This window comes from Hipposideros armiger, unplaced genomic scaffold, assembly GCF_001890085.2.
Source record: "Hipposideros armiger isolate ML-2016 unplaced genomic scaffold, ASM189008v1 scaffold_54, whole genome shotgun sequence".
NCBI lineage: Eukaryota > Metazoa > Chordata > Mammalia > Chiroptera > Hipposideridae > Hipposideros > Hipposideros armiger.
In genome coordinates, this window is record NW_017731404.1 from 710,698 (window position 1) to 731,627 (window position 20,930).

Genomic DNA, 20,930 nt, shown 5'->3' on the forward strand with positions numbered 1-20,930 from the left:
TTCATTAGTAGCTGTTTATTGATCAATGGTTTGATATAAAGTTATTTCAGATCTTCAGAATTTTGCCCAAATAGAATCAAGCATTACAAAGTTTTTTCTTAAAAAAGGGTAGGGGGCAAGTTGGGTGGGGACCCAACCTAGCAGTAGTGGCATTTGAGAATAAATTAACAAAAAAAATTTAGTATTACCATTTATTGGTGACAAATACTAAGTTTTACTTACATTCCATAAGGAGAAAAAATGGCGGCGTAAACAATGAATCGAAGCAGTACTTAACTCGCGAGGCTACCGTGCTTTTCATCCGGACCACACGCAGGACCTCACTGCACACACTTCTGTGCACAGCAGCAAAACACCAAAAGCAACAGGTGTAGAGAGAAACATGGGTCATTCTCTTCAGCCCTACATGGAGGTGTAACCAGCTTAAAGCACTCAAGGAGAGTCAATCTGCACTTCCGTGTTTTCTAGGTACTCCATGGAGATCACAACCTGTAGTGTGGGGAAAGCTACGTCCTCAAGAGCCTTATGCATATACACACAATTTTTTCAATAATCTTTAAAACAAAGATCAAAGTTCATTTTTTTAAGTCCTGTTGCATTAACAAAAATGAAATAGAAAAGGAACCAAATGATCATTTAAAGTTTAAAATTCTGAAATCGTCCAATTTATACAACTGTGGGGAGACTTCATCAAGGTTTCTGAGAAGTCCAGGACTGTTTCAGCTAAACCAGAGGGCACACAATTTGCATCACTGAAATGGTCCTGGGTTAGTCCAAGAAAATAAAAATGTATAACCACATACACATGGATATGATCTCTGCCGGTTAGATTATTGATAAAGTCAGTCTCAGAAAAGTTTCTAAACTGCTATGTAACTAGATACAATTGAGAAACGCTCAAATGAAAATGTATATAGTGTCATTTCAATCAAAAGAAAATAATGAAACTAAGAATACATCTCTCTTTTGGAAGAGAAAGCAGTGGTGATGGTGTGGGGACCGCGGGAGGTGGTGGGCCGTGGCACACTAGACAGGTTAGCTCACGCTGACGAGGAAGCATTGGATTTTTCTCTGCTGCTTTCAGCTTTAGGGCCGGCTGGTCTAAGGCCTCTCTCCAGCATGGGTGGGTGTCCAGGGTTTGTCCCAAAGTGTTTGAGTGAGCCAGTTTGGGGGGGGGGGGTGTCATACTTTCTGTTTTCTGTTTCTTCTTTCACACAGAAAAACAAAACAAAAAAGCCCAAAACCAAGCACTGAGGTGCCCAGGGCATGGACCTGCTGGTTTCCTAATTGAGCCAGGACTGCTTGGCAGGCCTCACCCACCCCCGCAGCAGCTGCTGCCATGTGGGGACAAACCAGAGCACACGCGAGCAGTCACAGTCGCTTCTGTGGATCCCACTTTCGTCACCACTGCTGTCTCCAGTTCTTTACCCATCATGTCTTCTCGGCCCACGGGAGGTATCAGAAATTCCAAATTTTCAAAGCAGTTTCAGTATTTTCAGTATATGTTGGGGTTTTTATAATGGTTCATGGCCAGAAGAAGAGGTTCAGCACCTCCCACACCTTTGAGGAAATAAAAATAAAAATGGCATCATTTTTCAAATTTAAGAGAATTACGCCCATGCTAAAAATTAAAAATTAGCAGACACTCGGGAAGAGCGCAATGATGGTGCCAAGTTGGGCCAGTGAAGCAACGTCCTCCACAACTAGACTGAAGAACAAAACGACAGCAACTTGTCTGTTCCCCTTCCCCCAATTCCCCAGCANCTTGTCTGTTCCCCTTCCCCCAATTCCCCAGCACTGTTCCCATCCCCCCAATTCCCCAATAAAAATCTTAAAAAAAAAAAAAATTAGCAGACACTGAGAAGTTCAATAGCACAGGTCCCAATTTATGATAATTGGATTACAAAGTTTTCACAGGGTACACTGTCAAGTGAAAAAAAACAAGGAGAATGTGTGGATAGTATGTTATCTTTTGCGGGGTGGGGGGAGAGAAAATAAGGAAAGAAATTTTTATATTTGCATAAAGCAACATAGGAAGGATACATAAGAAACTAACAAAAATGCGACCTCTGGGTGGGGGGGGAGGATGAGATGGACGGGAACTGCATGAGGGCATGATTTATCACAAAATAATTTTGATTTCAGAATCATATAAATATATTACCTTTTCAAAATTTAATTTAAAAGAAAGAAAAAAGTGGAGCTCTCTGCCCCAAACCTGGAAACCTTTCCGGGGAAAGGGACAGAAAGAGACTGAGGCGAGTCTCACTGCCGAGCTGGGCAGACAGCTCGAGCTTCATGCAGACGAGGAACAGAACTGCCCTTCCATGAAAATCAGCTCACTCACACAGACATTGGTCCATTTCCTGTCCTTGGCATCTCTGTATTTTGTTGGTCCAACTCAGACAGCAACTTTAAAATGTTCAGTGCAGCCTAGCAGGGGATGAAAAGAAAAGTCACACCACAGCCACTGCTTGGGCCCACACGTAAGACGCTGATGAGCAAAGGGGGGGGGGGGGTTTCTACTGCCCGGCAAAGCAGGTGGTCCCACCAAGTAATCCTTTTCTTTCATGTTTGAATTTTTAAAATAAAGACATAAATTATCTATGGTTATCTCATCAAATCATAACCTCTGTTAATTTTATTATGTATTTCCTTCTAGTATTTTTAACCCTGTGGCAGCTGGACTGCACAAATTGTATATCCTACTTTTAAACAAAAGCCTGTCATTTTCCTTGTTAGAATACACTATCTTCAGGACATTCATTTAATGGATGCATTATATTCCATCAGATGAATATACCACAGTTTAGGTAGATTAAGTTAATCAATTCCTTTCCAGTTTTAGTACTTCTTACAACGATAATTTCATCTGAACAGAATATGAAAATAAGAGGCTTTCTAAAGCCACCAGACCTTGGGCCTGCAGTTGCTTCTGGTAAGAGGGGAGCTGAATGACATCTGAAGGCGTCCAGGATCCGGGTACCCCCACCCGACCGCCCCCGTCAACGAGGGCAAGGGAAGGAAGGCTTGACTAAAGCTGATGAGTCTGATAAACACAATGAGGAATCAATCCAGTAAACTAAGAAAAAAGTCTTCAAAGTCTGAAATCTATCAAACAGTGGCGTCTGTGGGGGACCCTGCACCCATGTGCCTGAGGCCAGCAGCAGGCCCAGGCGCCAGGCCCACGGTCGGGACGCACCATGTCATGGCAGGACTCCACATCCTTCCCGATACCGTGGCTGATGAGAGGCGGCTGAGAGGAGCAATTGATGAGAGATACAAATTCGTTCTTGTTGTTTTTGGGGAAGTCTTTGTATTCGACCTAAGGGGGAAAAGAAAACTGAGGCAAGGGCAGGGAAGCGGTGCATGCACAGGCACAGGCCGCGGCTTTGACCCAGCACAGGGGAGGACACCCCTCTCCCTGGTCTCAGCCTGACATGGCCACAGCAACTGTCGGAGGGGCCTGCATGCAGACCAAGGCTGCAGCTTCCAAAATCTTCCAGGAGCTTAGATGGCTACTTAAAAACTCTGGTCTGACAGAAGCCATGTCCTTTCCTAGCAGGCAGAAAAGGGCCAGCACAATGAACCTGTTCTCAGTGAAATCTGAATTTATAACCACCATTAGATCACAGGCTTTGTTATTAGGGTTAGCTTGGATTTTTCAACTTTATTACCAAAGCTCAAGGATCTTCTCTTACCATACAGGCTTGCAATCCTTTCCATACCTCCCTCCCTTCCTGAGACAACCCTTTCACCATGCTTCCCTCACCCATGCCCCTAGACCAGGGCTCCGCAAACTGCGGCGCGCGAGCCACATGCGGCTCTTCTGGCGCGTTCCGTCTCAAAAGTTTGCCGACCCCTGGAAAAACCAACCCTGTCCCTCACAACAATTTAAAAATTATTTGAGAGCCATAAATATATTTTTACATAGTCACCATTATGTGAATATCCTTTAAAAATTTTATAAATAAAACTATGAGAGTTTTATTTTCATTTTCGATTTTACTTCAGAGCCTGTGGCTCATGAGCTGCAGTTTGCTGACCCCTGGCGGCTCTTCTGTCTCAAAAGTTTGCTGACCCCTGCCCTAGACAAAGACCTTGATTTAAAAAATAAGTTGCAAACCATTTTCTGAGACAAACCCAAAGATGACTGCGCTGAAGCCCAGACCACACCGCTCAGGCCAGTTACCTGGAATCCCTGGACTCTGGAGAGATAGTCCAGCTGCTCAGAGGGTCTTGTGAGAGGTCCGTGGGGGACGTGGCCTGAAGAGATGTTATTCTTTAAAATGGTCTCGGCCGTGGGCGAGGTGCCCCCATACAACAATTCACGGGCTATCATGGCAGTTACCGTGGCCTTGGCAGGGTTTGGAGCTGCCCTGGTGAAATCTTTGGTGTGATGTCCTTGACTGACTCCTACGGCCTGAGCAACCTCGGGCACCATGGGAAGAATTCCAGCAGGCAGCTGCTGATGACTAAGATAAGGCATCCTAAATTCATCCTCTTTATTGCCTGAGGAGGGACACGCAGACAAATCAAGACAAGTCCACACACACTGCCTGCCTGGAAAGACGTGATAAAACCCCACACCGGCCCTCCCTCGGTGCCCTCAGGGGCACAGGAATGGTGTGCAGCCAAACATCGCAGTCAGCATTCATTCCCTGGGCCCCTGCTAGTACCAGGAACCAAACAAATCCCAGAATCCCATTCAGATCAAGACAATATTAATATCACACTTACTAGTCCCGTTTTCATCCCCCGAGCCAGGTTCAAAAAAGGTTACTTTTCTTCCATCCCCTGGTTTCTTTATGGGTGTCTTAAAAGAAAAAAAGGGCCATGAGTATAACTCAAATTGTTGAAAAAGTAGTTCCTGCTGTCTAAAAAAACTTCAAACTCCAACCAGCATTAATCTTCGGTTTTTACACTTCTGAACTCCGAGAAGGCAGTCGGCAGAGAGCCCTGCCCCCCGCCTGGCCGCCCAGCAGGCCCAGTGGCAGAGCAGAACCCCCGCCCACACCAGCCTGTCCACAAGGAGCAGCTGACGAAACGCACTGAAGGCTGAGCCCCACTCTGCACTCACACGAAGCGAGGGGAACATTAAATCAGAAGGAGCCCATAGAGAGCGGACCGGTGGAGCCCCAGGTGGGGAAGGAAGCGCTCAGATTGAAGCTAAACAAAGAACAGTTTTCTGGAGCTGATATCCAATTAAAAGATAGGGTGACATTCCCAGGGACAACAAACTTTGAGGGAATGCTACTCGATCAAACTTCCGTCAAACATAAAGTCTCCCTTCTGAGAAAGGAAGGACGACTATGAATGCTCTATTAAGATGCTGGAATGAAAAACCCAAAGCCAGGTCTAGGATCTGCGCAGACTCTCTGATGAGCGCCTGGGGTCCCTGTTATTAAGTGTGTGGCCCCAGCAGATCCAACTGGCAGAGGCGACTGAATCAGTCCTGGGTGGTTTCAAGTTTATCCCAACAGGACCATTCAGTGACTAGAAAAAAGGTCAGTCAAGGCTTTTGGGAGGGCACTGCTTACCAGTCCTGGCAGAAGTAAAATTTTCAATATGGGATTATTTCTAGCATGTTGCGTTTATAAAGAAAAAGAAATCTCAAATCTAAACTATGAATTTGGCCCTGACTCTAAAATCACACTGTCTCAGAGTCCCAGAAAAACCAAAGCCCGCTCCACAACTAACAAAAGCCTAAGTTGATGACTCTTTTGTGCAGGCCTCATTCTAAGAGTGCAAATGATGGACTCAGACATTCATTACCTTCAAGCCCAATTACCCTTCATCCCAAATGGAGAGGAGCAAGCTGTCCTCCGGCCAAGTGTCCCAGATCAGAAATACTGAAATGGCTACAACTCAACCCAGAACCATGCTTGTAGCCATGGACATGCAACTCCCCTTCTGACCACATTATAATGCTCCAAATGGATGAGAGGCTGCTCAGCAGGGCTGTTTTACAGCCAAGAGGATGGCCCTGAGGCTCGGCCCAAGGGGCCTGAGTCCCCCAGGATGAGGGGAGAAGGTCATCTTGCAATCAGAGCACGGACAGAGGCCCGAGCACTCACCTTCTCCTCTGATTTGAGGGCTGGTTTGGTGGGCTGAGACTGCGGGACTTTAAAGCCAAGGATCTCCAGCATGTTCTCGGCCGCATTGCGTTTGGCCACCTTCTTATTGGTGCCCGTTCCTTCTGCAGTATGGTTTCCCACCTTCACCTGCAAAAAGAAGGCAGGACTCAGAGCAGAGCTTATACCTTCAGAGGAAAGACCAGTCAGGGACTGGTGTGCTGGCAGAAGGCCACGGCCAAGGTCAGAAGCTAGGCAGCTTAGCAGTGGTGCGCAGGGCTGCCCTGCACCAGCCTGTGAGAGCGGATAGGTACATATTCAAGAATTGGGCAAGCTGGTTGTTAAACAGTAAGTGGCATAAGCTTAGAGTTAAATAAATAATTTTAACAAACAGAGGTGATGAATACTTAAAACTCGTCAATTCCTAATGCAACTCCGTTTTACAATTATCTGTGCTTTTGAAGTTTGTTACCCCTGTTGTATTTGCTGGTAGAAGTATTAGTAATTACGTGCTGCTACACTTCTCTTCCCACCTCCATGACCAGGTGCCACTTTGAGGGCTTGAAAACAGCCATGGTGGATACACCACAGGATTCTGCCAATACCAGAAAGCAAGAGTTACACTGTTTTGTTGGCTTGTCTATTCTAAACTTAAGTGATATAGAAAAGGTTAATAATTCAGCGTAAGCTTAAAGCATGTCAAGTCTTAACCTGGACATGGTAACAAGTACAAAAACTGAATTCTTCCCGTCTTCGAAATTTTCTGATTCAGCAGAAAGGTCATTCATGTTGTTTACAAATAAGTGAAGTTCCGACAAGTCTTTGCTGTTTTACTTTCATCTTACTTGTTAATGTAAACAAAAATACGAACCAATACTCATGCTAGAGCTTCACTCATTTGTTAATGACATAAGCAACCTGGAGAGTAATAAAGCATTTATGTACTGTCTGATTTTACACCATTGTCAGTGACAGTCACACTGAAGTTACAGATGTATGAAATGTACAATAAAGAGGATTATACATGTACTATACATTATTCACAAATTGCCTTTCTATCAGTGCAGTGTACATCTACGTATGTCTGTAGGTATGTGTATAGATCTTCTCACACACACGCTCCCCTCCCACCACACTACCCCCTCCTAAGAGTTGCTTGGTAAACAAATTCCAACACATACCACTGCTTACAATCCCCTTCCAAGCTGGTCTTGACCACAGACCAAAACCAAAAGCCCCCAGTCACGAAACTGAGAGTCAAGGAAACCTTCCCTGGCCTGCGAGGAGGGGTCTGGGGTTGAATCCTGACCTGGCCATCTACCAGCCACGTGACCCTGAGCGCATGACTGATGCTCTCAGCGTCTCGGAACGGACGGATCGCTGCTCTTCCTGCCTCCTGACTTGGAAGGTGCAACATATCAGGCTAAGTGATGATGCTCTAAGTTGTAAACTGCCGTCCAAGAGTTAAATATTCTGGTTTTCACCAGAAAATACTTTTAAATTCAAATCACAACTTAAGCTGCCCATGTGAATAGATGTTTAATAAACTAAGTATGAGGAGAAACCCTCTGTACTAATCTGAAGTGTCCCCAATCTGAGAAACAGCCAACCTGGAGTCCATATTCTACAGGAGGATTTAGAAGCAACAGGATGAGATCCTTTGATAGAACTCATAAAATGTATCTTCTGAAAAGAATACAAACCTTCAAGTAGATGTAGTGAAAAAGAAAATTCACCGACAATCCCACCATCCCAGTGCTCTTCTAAACTGGTGCACTGTCCGGGCTCCTACCTGTTGATACAGCAGCACCTGTGCTGAGCACCCATGGACACGCTCTAAGGCATCAAGTTACCGCAAGCCACACGGTCCCACTATCAGTAACGTTGGTGGCAGGAGCAGCCCTCTGGGCCGACGCACTGGACCGGGCTTCAGGAAGGCATCAGCCCCTTGGTCTCGTCAGGCTCTGAGACGGAGGAGCCAGAGAAGGGCCGCCCGTCACCCACACAGACCCACCTGCATCACAAACTCCCTGCGGCGTGGAAGGCCGCGCTCGGTGAGAAGCATGTACTCCGGTTCCTTCTCCTTCTTCGCCTGTTGGATCTGGGCCAGTCTGCTAATTGGGTTCATCACCTGGCCATACTCTGGGCCGCTCTGCACCTGAGGAACAAGCAATGTAGAAAACATGTGCCATGTCAGTCACAGAAAGGACCCTGCCAGTTGTATTGATCCAATGGCTCAGAATTAACCTGATCTTTCAAAATCCTTTTTTAGTTGAAAAATGCTTATGATGGTTCTGAGGTGATTTTAAGGTCCTCTTAGCAAAGCAACATTTCACTATGAGTAGGCAAGCATCATTGTAATGTGTGCTTTTTAACAAGAAATTTCAACACAAGACAATGAATGAAGAGGTAGAAAATATATAGAACCCTATTCCTAACACTTCTCAAAAGTCTGTATTATAAAATGGGTTCCCAGCTTTCTTAACAATGATTCAAAATCTACATACCATTAAGAAAATATTCAAAAAAATATTCACGCTGACACCACATGGAAAGAAGAACCTAAGAACCCATCGTGGCCAGCCTCAACACCAACGAATCCTCACTCACTCTGGTAAGGACTGCTTCCCAGGATTTGTTAAGCGAATAAAGGAAACCGCAAAGGATGCTAACTTTTATACGTACAGTATGCTAATTCATGTGTAAGAAAAACTTGGATCTTGATATAGCATGACACTATATTGACAATCCTGACATTCATAAACGTCCCCAAATGGACTCCTGCCCCTTTTTGGGGATGGAGTAGTATAATTTTTGATAGATCCATTAGCTCAAGAATCCAAATGAATGGGAAGGTGTACAGTGAAGACTCACTCCTCCGCCTGCCCCTGGACAACCTTCCTGCTACGAATGTCCTTCACATTTGGAACAGCGCAGTGGTTGGTAAGATGGAGGAGACACAGTTAACCACTCCCAGCAGACAGATGCTATAGCTGTGATTGCAGGGCTGGGAGGACACACTCATCCAGACATGTGTGCACGCTTGTGTGTGTGTGCGCACGCACATGCCTACAGGTGCCCCCACTATACCTGGCTTAGTGTCCTTATCTGCCTAACCTGCGGCTCCCTAGAGAACCACACAAGTGGCCCCTGTAAAGGGTCTCCTAGGCCTGGTGTGTGCACGTTAGCTCCCATCCCCTTTCACTGGGGTCGGCAACCAGTCTTCTGAGCTCTCCGATCATTCATGGGCAATGAAAACACCCTCTTCATTTGGGAAGTTTCTTACCCTGACTATGGGTTTTGTTTTCTTTTTGATTCTGGGCTTCACCCGCTCAACTGTAGGCAGGGGTGGTAACTTCTTCAGCTCCTCAAGAACAGCTATAGCAGCATTTTTCTTTGAAATCTTCTTGCTCTTCCCTTCACCTTCCCCCACAAACTCCCCAACCGACACCCTGGTCACAAAGCTCTTCATGTGGGGTGGGCCACTCTCCCGGGCGACCTGTTTTAGAGGGAAAGACTGAGTGAAAGCATGATAGACACTTATTACGAGCTGTAGGGCACACTGGTAAGCATGCTACTTCACACAAAAACACTCATAAAGGGGGGCGAAGGTCAAAACCCATTAAATGAAGGGAGTGTAAATGTCAGCATAAGGAAACAGTGATAATGCTGAATACTTTTTCTTCCCTCTACGCATATTTTTCAAACTTGTTGAAGCTCTTGGCTCTAATGAGTCCCAAACAGTGAGCCGTGGAATAAGAGAAGATTTTCTACTGCCACCCTCCCATCAGGATGGCTTACATCTCCCCCGGGTCACAGACTGTACTGAGTGTAGGGTTATCCACTGCAGATGGCAGAAAGGAAGCTGGCCCAGCAAAGCCCAGAAATAATTAAGGCACAAAGAGTTCAAGTTTAATATTTGCTCTGAGCCTTCAGCCAAGATTGACCTTATTAAACACTGGCTGCTATGCAGCTGTAAAAAAGAATGAAAAAAAATCTCTAAATGCCAAGAGTGAGTAACAAAAAGCAAACTGCAGAAGAGTATATATGGTACCCTAACTTTTGTGTTGAAAAAGGGTTTTTACATATATGTATACATATATAGACATGTGTATCTATATGCTTATTTTCACAAAAAGGAACACAAGAAGGATAAAGCAGAAACAAATGGAATTAGTTCCCTGCAACATGTGAGAGGGACTGGGGAAAAGGGGGCGAGGTGACACTTCTGGATATATCTTTTTGTACTGTTTTGATTTTTGGAACCATTTAGTGTTTTACATATTTAAAATATAACAGTCAATAAAGATGGGGAAAACACTAAAATGAATATGAACAGAAACCTAAATGTGTATTAAAGTGATTACATACTCATACAGAAGGAAAATAAAAATAAAATCCTACCTACACAAGCCCAGACATTCTTGGAAAGAACTAAGAGGACTTGCACTACCAGATTCCAAGACTTCCTATAAAGTTACGGCACCTACGACACCACAGCTTTGTGGAAGGATAAACACAGGGATAATAGCACAGAGAGAATGCAGAAATGGACCTGCACGTATACAGTCTCCCGATTTTTAGCAAACACACCAAAACAAATCTAAAGTCTTTGAAAACAAAATGGTATTAGAGCAACTAGAGATCCACATGGGGAAAAACTGAACCACAATCTTGACTCAACCTCAAACAAAAATTAACTGGAGCTAGAACACAGGCCTAAATGTGAACACTAAAACCTATAAAGCTTTCAGAAGAAAACGGGAGAAACAGTCATGACAACAAAGTTGGCAGAGTTCTGTAACACAAAAGGACACCAGAAAAAAACCCTAATTCCTCAAAGTTAAAAACTGCTCATTAGGGCCGGCCGAGTGGCACGTTTGTTAAGAGCTGGCTTGGCACACCAGCTCTGAGCAGCAGAGCCCCGGTTCGGAACCCACATGAGGGCCAGTGACACTGCCCTCTACAGCTAAGATGGTGAATAACAGCTCACTCTGGAGCTGGGCTGCCGTGAGTCGCCGGCGACGGCGTTGGCTGCAGCCCCTGCTGCAGTTGGCTGCAGCCCCTGCTGCAGTGGGCTGCCATAAGCTACTGTGTGTGGCCGGCAGCCAGCGTGAGCAGCCAGCAGCCGGTGTAAGCTGCCAAGAGCCACCGTGAGCGGCTTTCCAGAAGCCGGCGACTGATCTGCCTCATCCAGGAAGAGCGCAATGATAATACCAACATTGGCCAGTGAAGCGACGACTTCCACAACTAGACTGAAGAAAAGGACAGCAACTTATCTGTTCCCCTTTCCCAGATTCCCCAGCGCAGTTCCCCTCCCCCAATTCCCCAATAAAATCTTTAAAAAAAAAACGAAAAACTACTTATTAAAACACATTTAGAAAGTTAAAAGGGGGGACATTAGAATGAGAGAATATTTGAATATATGTATCTGACAAAGGATTTATATCCAAAATATTTAAAGAACTCCTACAAGTCAATAAAAAGACAAACAACTCAATTAAAAAACGCTAACAGGCACTTCACAAAACAAGATGTCTAAATAACCAATAAGCACATGAGAAAATGTTCGTATCACCGCTGTGCTCCCAGGTGGGAATGCAGGCACCTCCGAGGGGCTTTGGCAGGCCCACAAAGGCAGGGGCATGCTGGGAAGGGTGGGCCCTTGCAAGGCACCTGCAGGCTGATGTTGGGGAGCCCCCCCAGGCCCTCACAGACCACGATTCCAAAATGCCCCGTCCCTGAACAGTGCTTTCCATATCCTCAGATCAGACTGCAAATTAAGAGCAGCCGCCCGGTGACTCACTCTGAACCCACAGCTCCACGCTGGCCCCTCAGCCACCATGCTCCCTGTCCACGCACACCACGATCCCCCATCACCATTTGGTGTTTGACCTCAGATGTATTTACTGTGATCAAGTCACAACTGCTTCCCAGTGACTACATATCAGTCAGCACCATCACATTTTTCTAACTAAAACTATGTATTTTATCAAAAAATCAAGTTGTATACATTTTCCTGGAGAATTGTATGAATGGCTCCTGTCTTCTAACCCAGTTTCCTATATGAGAGATTTTACTATCAAAACTTAGTTTAAAAAAACAAAACTATTCTGTTCGTTTAGTCAATAAATATTTCCTAAGCATCCAGTGTATGCTAGGCAATCTTCCAGGTACAAGAGACAGAACTGTAGCAGGCAAAAATGGAAGTCCTTGCTCAAACTAATAGAAGTTAATATGAACTTTTGATATATGAGAGTTATTTAATATAAGTACTCATATTAACAAACTCAATGCTACAAACTGAACACAAATTGTAACGTTTTAAATTATTACTTTAAAGATATTTACCACCAGAGGGCACTCCCACAATTTTTTATGTGACTACTTGACAACTCCCTGCTATATGTTCCTATTCCTGCAAGCACGTCTGAAACAGAGCCAAATCTGAAACTTAAACAAAAGTGAAGTGGGATGGAAGTAATCTGGTCCCCAAATCCCACAGAGCCACCTAAAATGGCAACCCCTCACTAAGGTACCAGAAAGCTCTGTGCCTCTCCGGTCGGGCAGCAACTAGTGTGAGCAGGTGACAAGCTTCCCAGGGATCCAGGGCCCCGGCCCAGCAATCATCTCTGGAACCCTGATATGACCGAGGAAGCCAGGCATCTCCACCTCCCACAGTCTTGGTACCACTCCCTCCAATCTCTGAAAACCCATCCTCATACCACACTAATCCCTCGGGAGGAGGAGAGAAGGAAGATTTCCTCTCTTTCCTGCAGTGGGGGTTCAGGGAGACCCTGTGGCTTCTTGGGGTGAAGTTCCCACCTACTTCCCACCCAACACCTAGCCCTGTCATTCTATATGTCCTGTCTCATCGCCTCCCCAATCCCCATACCCCACCCCCTACAGAGGGAGAAAGGCTGGAAGGGATAAGGGGCTGGGTAAGAAGATGTCATCCCTAGACCCACCTGGTGCTCCGCACTCCGGAAGCAGAACACCATAAACCTGGTCTTGCGTGCCAGGTAGGGCCAGGGATGGGTGTGGAAGGATGCGGGATGGCCCTGTGATCCAAGTGCAACGCCCCATCCCTACCTACGCCCCATGGCAGGCAGGTAAGCACTGCCAAGCTGTCGTTAGGAAATCATCCTCACTCGGCTGATGGGATTAGAAACAACTCAGAAGCCAGGTTAGGTTGCTGGCATATAACATAAGAAGGTATATATTGTATGAAAGTCAGGCATGAAATTCGGGGATCTAACTGCAAAAACGCTACAAAAGTTTATAACCACTTGAAATTGTTTCAAGCAGATGTCCCACTGCAAATTATATATGCCTCAAGTAACAATGTGTGAGTTTAAAGCTCTTTGGAAGACTAAATATATACTCTTTATAACTTTGAAAGACCAAAGAATTGATAAACAAACCTGCATTGTGTGTTAAAACATGACCTAACCAAGCATGGAAATCAAAAGAAAGGATCTGCCAAACTATTAAGGAAAACGTCTAAAAAAATTCTTCCTTACCTGCCTCACTGGGTCTTTGAAGAAAACATGGACTAACATATCTTATTTTCCATTTTCAACTCACAACCATTCATTATTGTTTTTAGACCATAAAGTCTCCAATAACAGATGCGGTTATTAAATGGGTAAACTGGACAATGACAAAACCTATGTCCTTTTTAAAATTACTCTGACAAGATTTTTAGGTTAAGAAGATTCTTAACATTTTGGGTAAAAGAAGCTTTTGACGGGCTTCTGAAAACAATGGGCCCTCTCTAGAAGAATACATGTGAACTTAAATACAATACTCTTTAGCCCGTTTAAGAAGATTCAGACCTACTGAGGTCATCCCTGGACCATCTAGAGATCCACGGCTGCCCCCAAGTTCATGACTCCTAGAAGAAGAGAAGACTGCTTTGCTAAATATAAAGTCTGAATCTTAAATCTGAAGGTTCACATATATGTGATTATTATTCCAATGTTATTTAGGAAAAACATAATTCCAATGATGAATGACAACAGTACTGTATAACAGAGTCCTACAAGTAAAATAAGCTTACCTCAAAATTCACAGGCAAGTTCCGTTTAAGTGCAATCTCAAACACTTGACTTATTTCAGATTTATTGAGATTTTCTTCTTCTGATTCTCTTCCATTCACCTAAAGGAAGAATACTTGTTTAGTGGTTATGGTCAACTCTTATTAAAACCATCAACATCCCAGCTGTGATGATAAAACCTTAAAAGCACTGAACCTCGGTTTTACGGATTGAGCGCTAAACCACTGAACAAGGCCACACGCATGCCGCATGTCAGTGAATTTAAAAGGTTAAAAAAAAAAGTCTCCTATCACACTTGGGTCAGATTGTACCTCATAAATCCACCATAGACGATGCACACATAACAGACCTCTAGGTACAAATCAGCCTAATTGTGCTACAGCAAGATGGCTCGCTTTTTGCTCAGGAAGACTGACTTCCAAAGCTCCCCTCAAGGACTGGCAAGCCACATTTTGGAAAAAGTCAAAATACAGACAGATCTGTGTGGGACAAGGCAAGTTCAAATATAAGTCTCTCCACCTAAGTATGCAGGTTTCTCATCTGGACATAAAGTTTCTGAAAAGACCTCCTTTCAAAAGGATGCAGTTGAACAATTATAAAACTGCCAAGTATCTCATCCTTACTGCTGCTGGCAAAAATTCAAGGTACAAACTACTAAAGTCTCCTGAACAAAGGCTGGGATTCTATCTTTGTAAGGAGGTTCATTTATAGTCCTCCAGGCAGGGGCAGGACTAAACAGCCAAGACCTCAGTGCATGCTGATAACATGCCTGATTCCATGTTGTGCTGCAGTGATAACAGGAGAAATGAGATAAGCTCCATAACAGCAAAGTGCCCCAAAACATGGCAAGTGAGCTGTGCGTTTCCTCATGTTATTGGGATGCTTTAATAAAAAAATGTGTAAAATCCTATTTCCACGATTAGAACTGCCTGACAGGGTGTGCAGGACCACCCAGGATTTTAGCTGGTGTGCATATCCTTACGTTTATCAGGTGGATTCTACACCTACACTGGACCATTATTTCAAGTTGTAATTAAAAGAAATAAAACTTGAAGATAAAAAAAAACACAAAAACATTAACATAATCAAGAATATAGTCCTGTACAAGTAAATTTATCCCAGACACTATTTGCAATTCCTTCTCTTCCTTCCATAATGCTAATGTTTTCTTTCCAATCTGATTTCACTTCACTCTCTGCCTGGTCAAAATTATTTGCATAACATTTCTGGTGGTTTATTAATAAGCTAAACACACTTTTGTTCTTGTTGTTTAAATCCTAAGGAGAAAGAAGGCCTGCCTTTTTATAAGTGAATCCTTAAAGCCAGAAATCTTCAAGCAATGTGCATTATGAGGCTTGGGTTCCACAGAGGTTTTGTTTGAAATTTATTTGTTAAATAGGTTATAAACTTTAAAAAAAAAAACAAACCAATTTTTAAAAGTATGTTCAGCAAATGGTGCTGGGAAAACCAGATATTCACACACACACACACAAATGAAGTTAGACCCTTACCTTACACCATATACAAAAATGAACTCAAAATGGATCAAAGACCTAAACATAATGGCTAAAATTAGAAAACTCTTGGAAGAAAACATTGGGGAAAATTCACGACACTAGATTTGACAATGATTTCTTGGATATAACACCAAAAGCACAGGCAATAAAAGAAAAAAAATAAACTGGACTTCATCAAAATTAAAAACTTTTGTGCATCAAAGGACACTATCAAGCGAATAAAGACAACCCACAGAATGGGAGAAAATATTTGCACATCATCTATCTGATAAAGAACTAACGTCCAAAATATAAAAAGAACTCCTACAACTCAACAACAACAACAAACCACCCAATTCAAAAATGGGGGAAGGATTTAAACAGACATGTCCATAAAGAAAATATACAAATGGCCAAGAAGCACATGAAACCATGCTCAACATCACTGATCATTAGGAAAATGCAAATCAAAACCACAAGGAGATACCACCTTCCTCCCATAAGAATGGCCACAGAAAGTAACAAGTGTTGGTGAGGATGTGGAGAAATTGGACCCCTGGACATTGCTGGTGAGAATGTAAAATGATGCTGCCTCCGTGGAAAACAGTTTGTTGGTTCCTCAAAAAGTTAAATATAGAGTTACAATACGATCCAGCAATTCCACTTCTAGATATATAGTCAAACAGATACTTGTACACTAAAGTTCATATTGCGTTATTCACAATAAGTGAATAGGTGAAGACAGCCCAAACATCCATCGACAGATGAACAGATAAGCAAAATGTGGAATATCCATACAATGGAATATTATTCAGCCTTAAAAAGGAATGAAATTCTGAAACATGATACAACATGAATGAACCTTGAAAACAATATGGTGTGTGAAATTAGCCAAACACAAAAGACAAATGTCTCCTTATATGAGGTATCTAGAATAGGCAAGTGCATAGAGACAGAAGTAGAATAGAGGTTACCAGGGCATGGGGATGGGGGCAGGGAGAGTTATTATTTAAGGGGTACAGAGTTTCTATGTAGGCTGATGAAAAATTCTGAAAACGGATAGTGGTGATAGTTGTACAACATTGAGAATATATTTAATGCCACAAAACTATACACTTAAAAATGGTTAAAATGGTAACCTTTATGTTATGTATAGTTTATCTTAATGTTTTTTAAAGCAACAAAAAAGTATGTGTTTCACACCAAATATTAACACACAGGAGACTGTCAATACGTTAACTTGTGCTAACAGTTTAACCCATTTTTGTGCACAACAAGGTTTTTGGACAGATGTTCATTTGAAGAGTACCCAGGGATTTTTTTTAAATAAGCTCAAAAAAAAAAAAATAGTCCACTGTCATGCTAAGTAATTGTGTCGATAAGAAATGTCTTCCTTATGTGCAACCAAAACAAAATTTGGAAATAAACTAGGTGCTGAGGCTGATATAAGACACAATTGCCATGCATGTTCCCCAATTTTCAATTTTTTTGTTCATTATGCCAGCCCAATTAGTTTTCACTTTTACTTTTAATTGTGATCTACTTTAAACATATGGGAAAGTACAAATAATAATGTAACAGGCAACTGCTGAATTTAACAAATGTCAACATTAAGTACTATTGACATTAAATTTTGTTTCTTTTTTAAGGAACAGGATGGAGCCCTCCCTCACTCTCCTTTCCATGGCAGAGTTAACCACTAGTCTAAAATGAGGCTATATTTCCCAGCCATGTTTTTGTTTGTTTGTTTTTTTAACAGATGAAAACAATATATTCTGTGTTGTGAAAATTCACATAAATTATTTTAACTGATTGCTTTAATAAATATTATAAAATTCAAGCTTTCAAGTTCACACTAACAAAATGCTCCTTTTCTGTCTTATATATTGCGGTTCCACATAAGTCTGATAGAAAACAATGGTCTACTGCTAAATTCTAAACTCTAAGCCAGTGGCTCTCAACCACAGCAGCCCATTAGAATCACTTGGGAACTTTACAAACACAGATGCCAGATTCCCACTCCAGACAAGTGAACTCAAATTTTCCCAGGTAGGGTCTGGATACCCATAGGATGGTTTTTTTTGTTGTTTTTTTAATCCCCAGGTGATTTTTACTAGCAACCAGAGTTGAGATTCACTGCTCTAAGCCATTGCTTCCAAAGAATTTCAATAGGGACAAAGCAGCCAGTAAAATAAAAATGCAAAACAGGAAACAAAGATATACATTTACTTGGAAGTGAGATTATGTTGCTCTTTTACATAAATAATTTTGATATTATCTGGATTGGACAAAATGTTGCAATGGGGGAAGCAGCAAATGACTCAAAAACAAATTCACAAATGCCATTCCCAGTGAGATGGGGAAAGTGTAGTGGGCCCTTAGTCTTACCTTCGTGAAGTGGGAATTACTGTTAACACCAATCCCATAGTGTGTGGTTCAGCAATAAAATCTAGGCAACATTAAGAAAAGAAAAAAACACTCTGAACCACGCTTAACCCTCAGTATGCCAGGAAAAAATAGTCATCACCATTTATCATCTGGCTCCAACAGACCCTTTTTGTTTTTCTATATTTCAAGGCATTTTACAAATACTATACAGAATAAAGGATAACAAAAATCATTTCATTAGAGATTTTAATAACACAAAATAGCAAACCCAAGTTTTTATTCCAGGTTTGTAGTGTGGAAGGCATATGTACCTGAACAGGCAAGGTCTTTAAATGCAGCTAAGTGCTCATCAGCTGGCAGCCTGAACCTAGAGCAGAGCCCACTTGTAACGAAGCCAGATTTCAAATCCATCTGCAATAGGTCCAAGCTTATTATGACTGATTCTTCTTCTACTGGTATTGTCAAAACACACTATTTTTTAACGTAACTCACAATTTTGTTGAAGAGAGAACAGCCATCTTCTTTGTTCCATAAAACAAAATGCTTTCATTTTTAGATTTATAACCCCCAAAAGAAGGAGCAATCTAATATTTTTTTTCATCGTTATATCATCTATTTGTACATATGCCTCCTTTTGCATTTGTCCACTTATTTTGTGGACAACAGGTGATAAGAAATAAATTCTGGCGGCCAAACATCATAAAAGATGAAAGAATGTTGTCACACATACTTTAAAAAAAAAATCAAAACAGGATGGTTTGGGTTCATGTTGCAAAATATTGTGTGACGAAGTCCCTCCTATTGAATGACCAAAAGAGAAGACACATTTCCTTTTTGTGCCATAGAAATATATTATCCAATCGCTGACTCTTGAGTTTGAGAACTTATCTAAGGCATCATCTGAAGACTCACCGTCTGAGATTTTACTTAAACACTCAATCTCACCAACCCCACTAAACTCTCGAGTGCTGCTACCTGTCTCCTTGCATTCATCTTCTGATTTGTCTAATGACGGAAACATCTTCCTCTGTCAATTCTCTTCTCTTTGCCAGTACAGATGGAAAAAGAAAAATTCTGAATTTTCGCCTGAGTTCAATGAAAGCTAAAAGTAGAGTAAAAAGATAGTGTCTCTAGCCTTCTTTTATATCTTCTTGAAAGAATGTAATACATTACGCAATGCAACAAGAACATTAAAGGATGATGCAATAACAATTATTTTACTACTGTATCATCCACCTAGGGGTTTCATCACTCTTCCATTTTCTTATTATTTTAGTCTTGTTTCACATATTTGGGAATATATGAGGAATAGTGCTGAAACAGTATGTAGGATGACAAACAGCAAAATTATTTCAAAACATAGAAAAATTAAGATTCCATAATGTAAAGAATTATGAAATGGTTCCAAAGACCAACATGATCATTTGAAGACAGAATGAGTAGAATGAGTTTTATTCTGTTTGAAAAAGTATGTTTTCTCTTTGTTCTTCGTAAGTCCTCTAAAAAAAGAGTAAAAGTCATGCAATATAAATCCTTACAGAACTTGAAAAAAAAGGCTCAAAATGAAAATGAGTCCAGTGGACCCTGACTGTATAACGAGGATTAAGATCTCCAATTTTAGTTTTAATTCTACCTAAATATGTCCCTGGCCAAAGAGGAGATAAGGACTCAAGACCAGGAGGAGCTGCATTTATTTTTTACAAAAGTAGTATTAAAAAAAAACTTCCAACAGTACAATTTTGAAGTCTGTCTTCTACCACTACCACCAAGAGAAAACTGCTCTAAAAGTCTGATATAACCTTCAAGATAGAAATTATGTACATCCAAACACACACACACACACACACACACACACACACACACACACACACACACGGCACTTTTGTTTACTTAAAAGCAACAAGGATCACACGATACATATAATTAACAACTCTGAATCTTGAGCCCCCACCCCCACCCCTGCCCAGCAGGTGATGGGCCTCCTTTCATGCCCACGTGTACAGACTGACCACACTCCGGTACTCCCTTCGATAAAGATATCCGTTTATTAAACCATTTCCCTACTAATACACTTAGGCTAGCTCTATCCCAGATATTGTGACTGTGACTGTCTTACCCTAACAGTTCAGACACTGAATAAGTCATCATTGATTAGCACAAGGCTTAGATTAGAAATAAAATAAAAGCACTTTCCCAACTCAGGACCGTTGCACAAGCTGCTCCCTCAGCTGGGAGTGCACATCTCTCCTCTGCTCTGTTGCTCATCTTTAGTCTCAGCTTAAATGACTTCCTCAGAGGACTTCGCTAAAGAACCATCACTCCACTCTAAACGAGACATTTCATGCTCTTATAACACTTGCTACTTTTCCATCCTAGCCCTCACTGCTTTTTGATGATACTCATGTTAGTCTGTCAGCTCCATTAAGCTAAGCTCCACAGGGGGAGGAGCCCAGCATAATGCCTATCAGCAAGGGACCAGACTATACCAGCCTTGTAGACAGAAACTGCTGTCTTCATTGGCTATGTTCTAGAGAAGGTGAATTGATCCACCACACAAATCACATGCTCTACAATTTTCAACAGCAAAAATGACAGTTTGTTTAAAAGGACAATTTCCAGGGCCAGCCGAGTGGCGCGGTGGCTAAGAACTGGCTTGGGACGCCAGAGGGCCCCGGGTTCGGATCCCACATAAGAGGGCCAGTGACACTGCCCTCTACAGCTAAGATGCTGAACAACAGCTCAACCTGGAGCTGGGCTGCCCTGAGTCGCTGGCGGCGGCGTAGGCTGCAACCCCTGCTGCAGTGCGTTTCCATGGGCTACTGTACGTAGCCAGCAGCCAGCGTGAGCGGCCAGCAGCCGCAGTGAGCGGCCGTCCAGAAGCCGGTGACTGATCTGCCTCAGCCAGGAAGAGC

General features: G+C 42.5%; 1 protein-coding gene across 9 annotated transcripts in view; it reads right to left on the reverse strand.

Annotated features, from left to right (window-relative positions):
• STAU1 (staufen double-stranded RNA binding protein 1) overlaps window positions 1-20,930 on the reverse strand; it is a 48,902-nt gene continuing 27,972 nt past the window's right edge. For 6 of the 9 annotated variants that reach the window (XM_019640954.1, XM_019640955.1, XM_019640958.1 and 3 more), the window contains 9 exons: window positions 14,137-14,235; window positions 9,361-9,591; window positions 8,089-8,232; window positions 6,078-6,224; window positions 4,741-4,816; window positions 4,193-4,512; window positions 3,203-3,325; window positions 2,348-2,433; window positions 1-1,560 (listed from right to left, as the gene is read on the reverse strand). In XM_019640954.1, the coding sequence (XP_019496499.1) occupies window positions 1,545-1,560; window positions 2,348-2,433; window positions 3,203-3,325; window positions 4,193-4,512; window positions 4,741-4,816; window positions 6,078-6,224; window positions 8,089-8,232; window positions 9,361-9,591; window positions 14,137-14,235 (1,242 nt within the window). In that variant the 3' untranslated portion in view covers window positions 1-1,544. The remainder of the gene's footprint in view (window positions 1,561-2,347; window positions 2,434-3,202; window positions 3,326-4,192; window positions 4,513-4,740; window positions 4,817-6,077; window positions 6,225-8,088; window positions 8,233-9,360; window positions 9,592-14,136; window positions 14,236-20,930) is intronic. The other 3 variants (XM_019640957.1, XM_019640959.1, XM_019640963.1) reach the window with 1 other exon arrangement.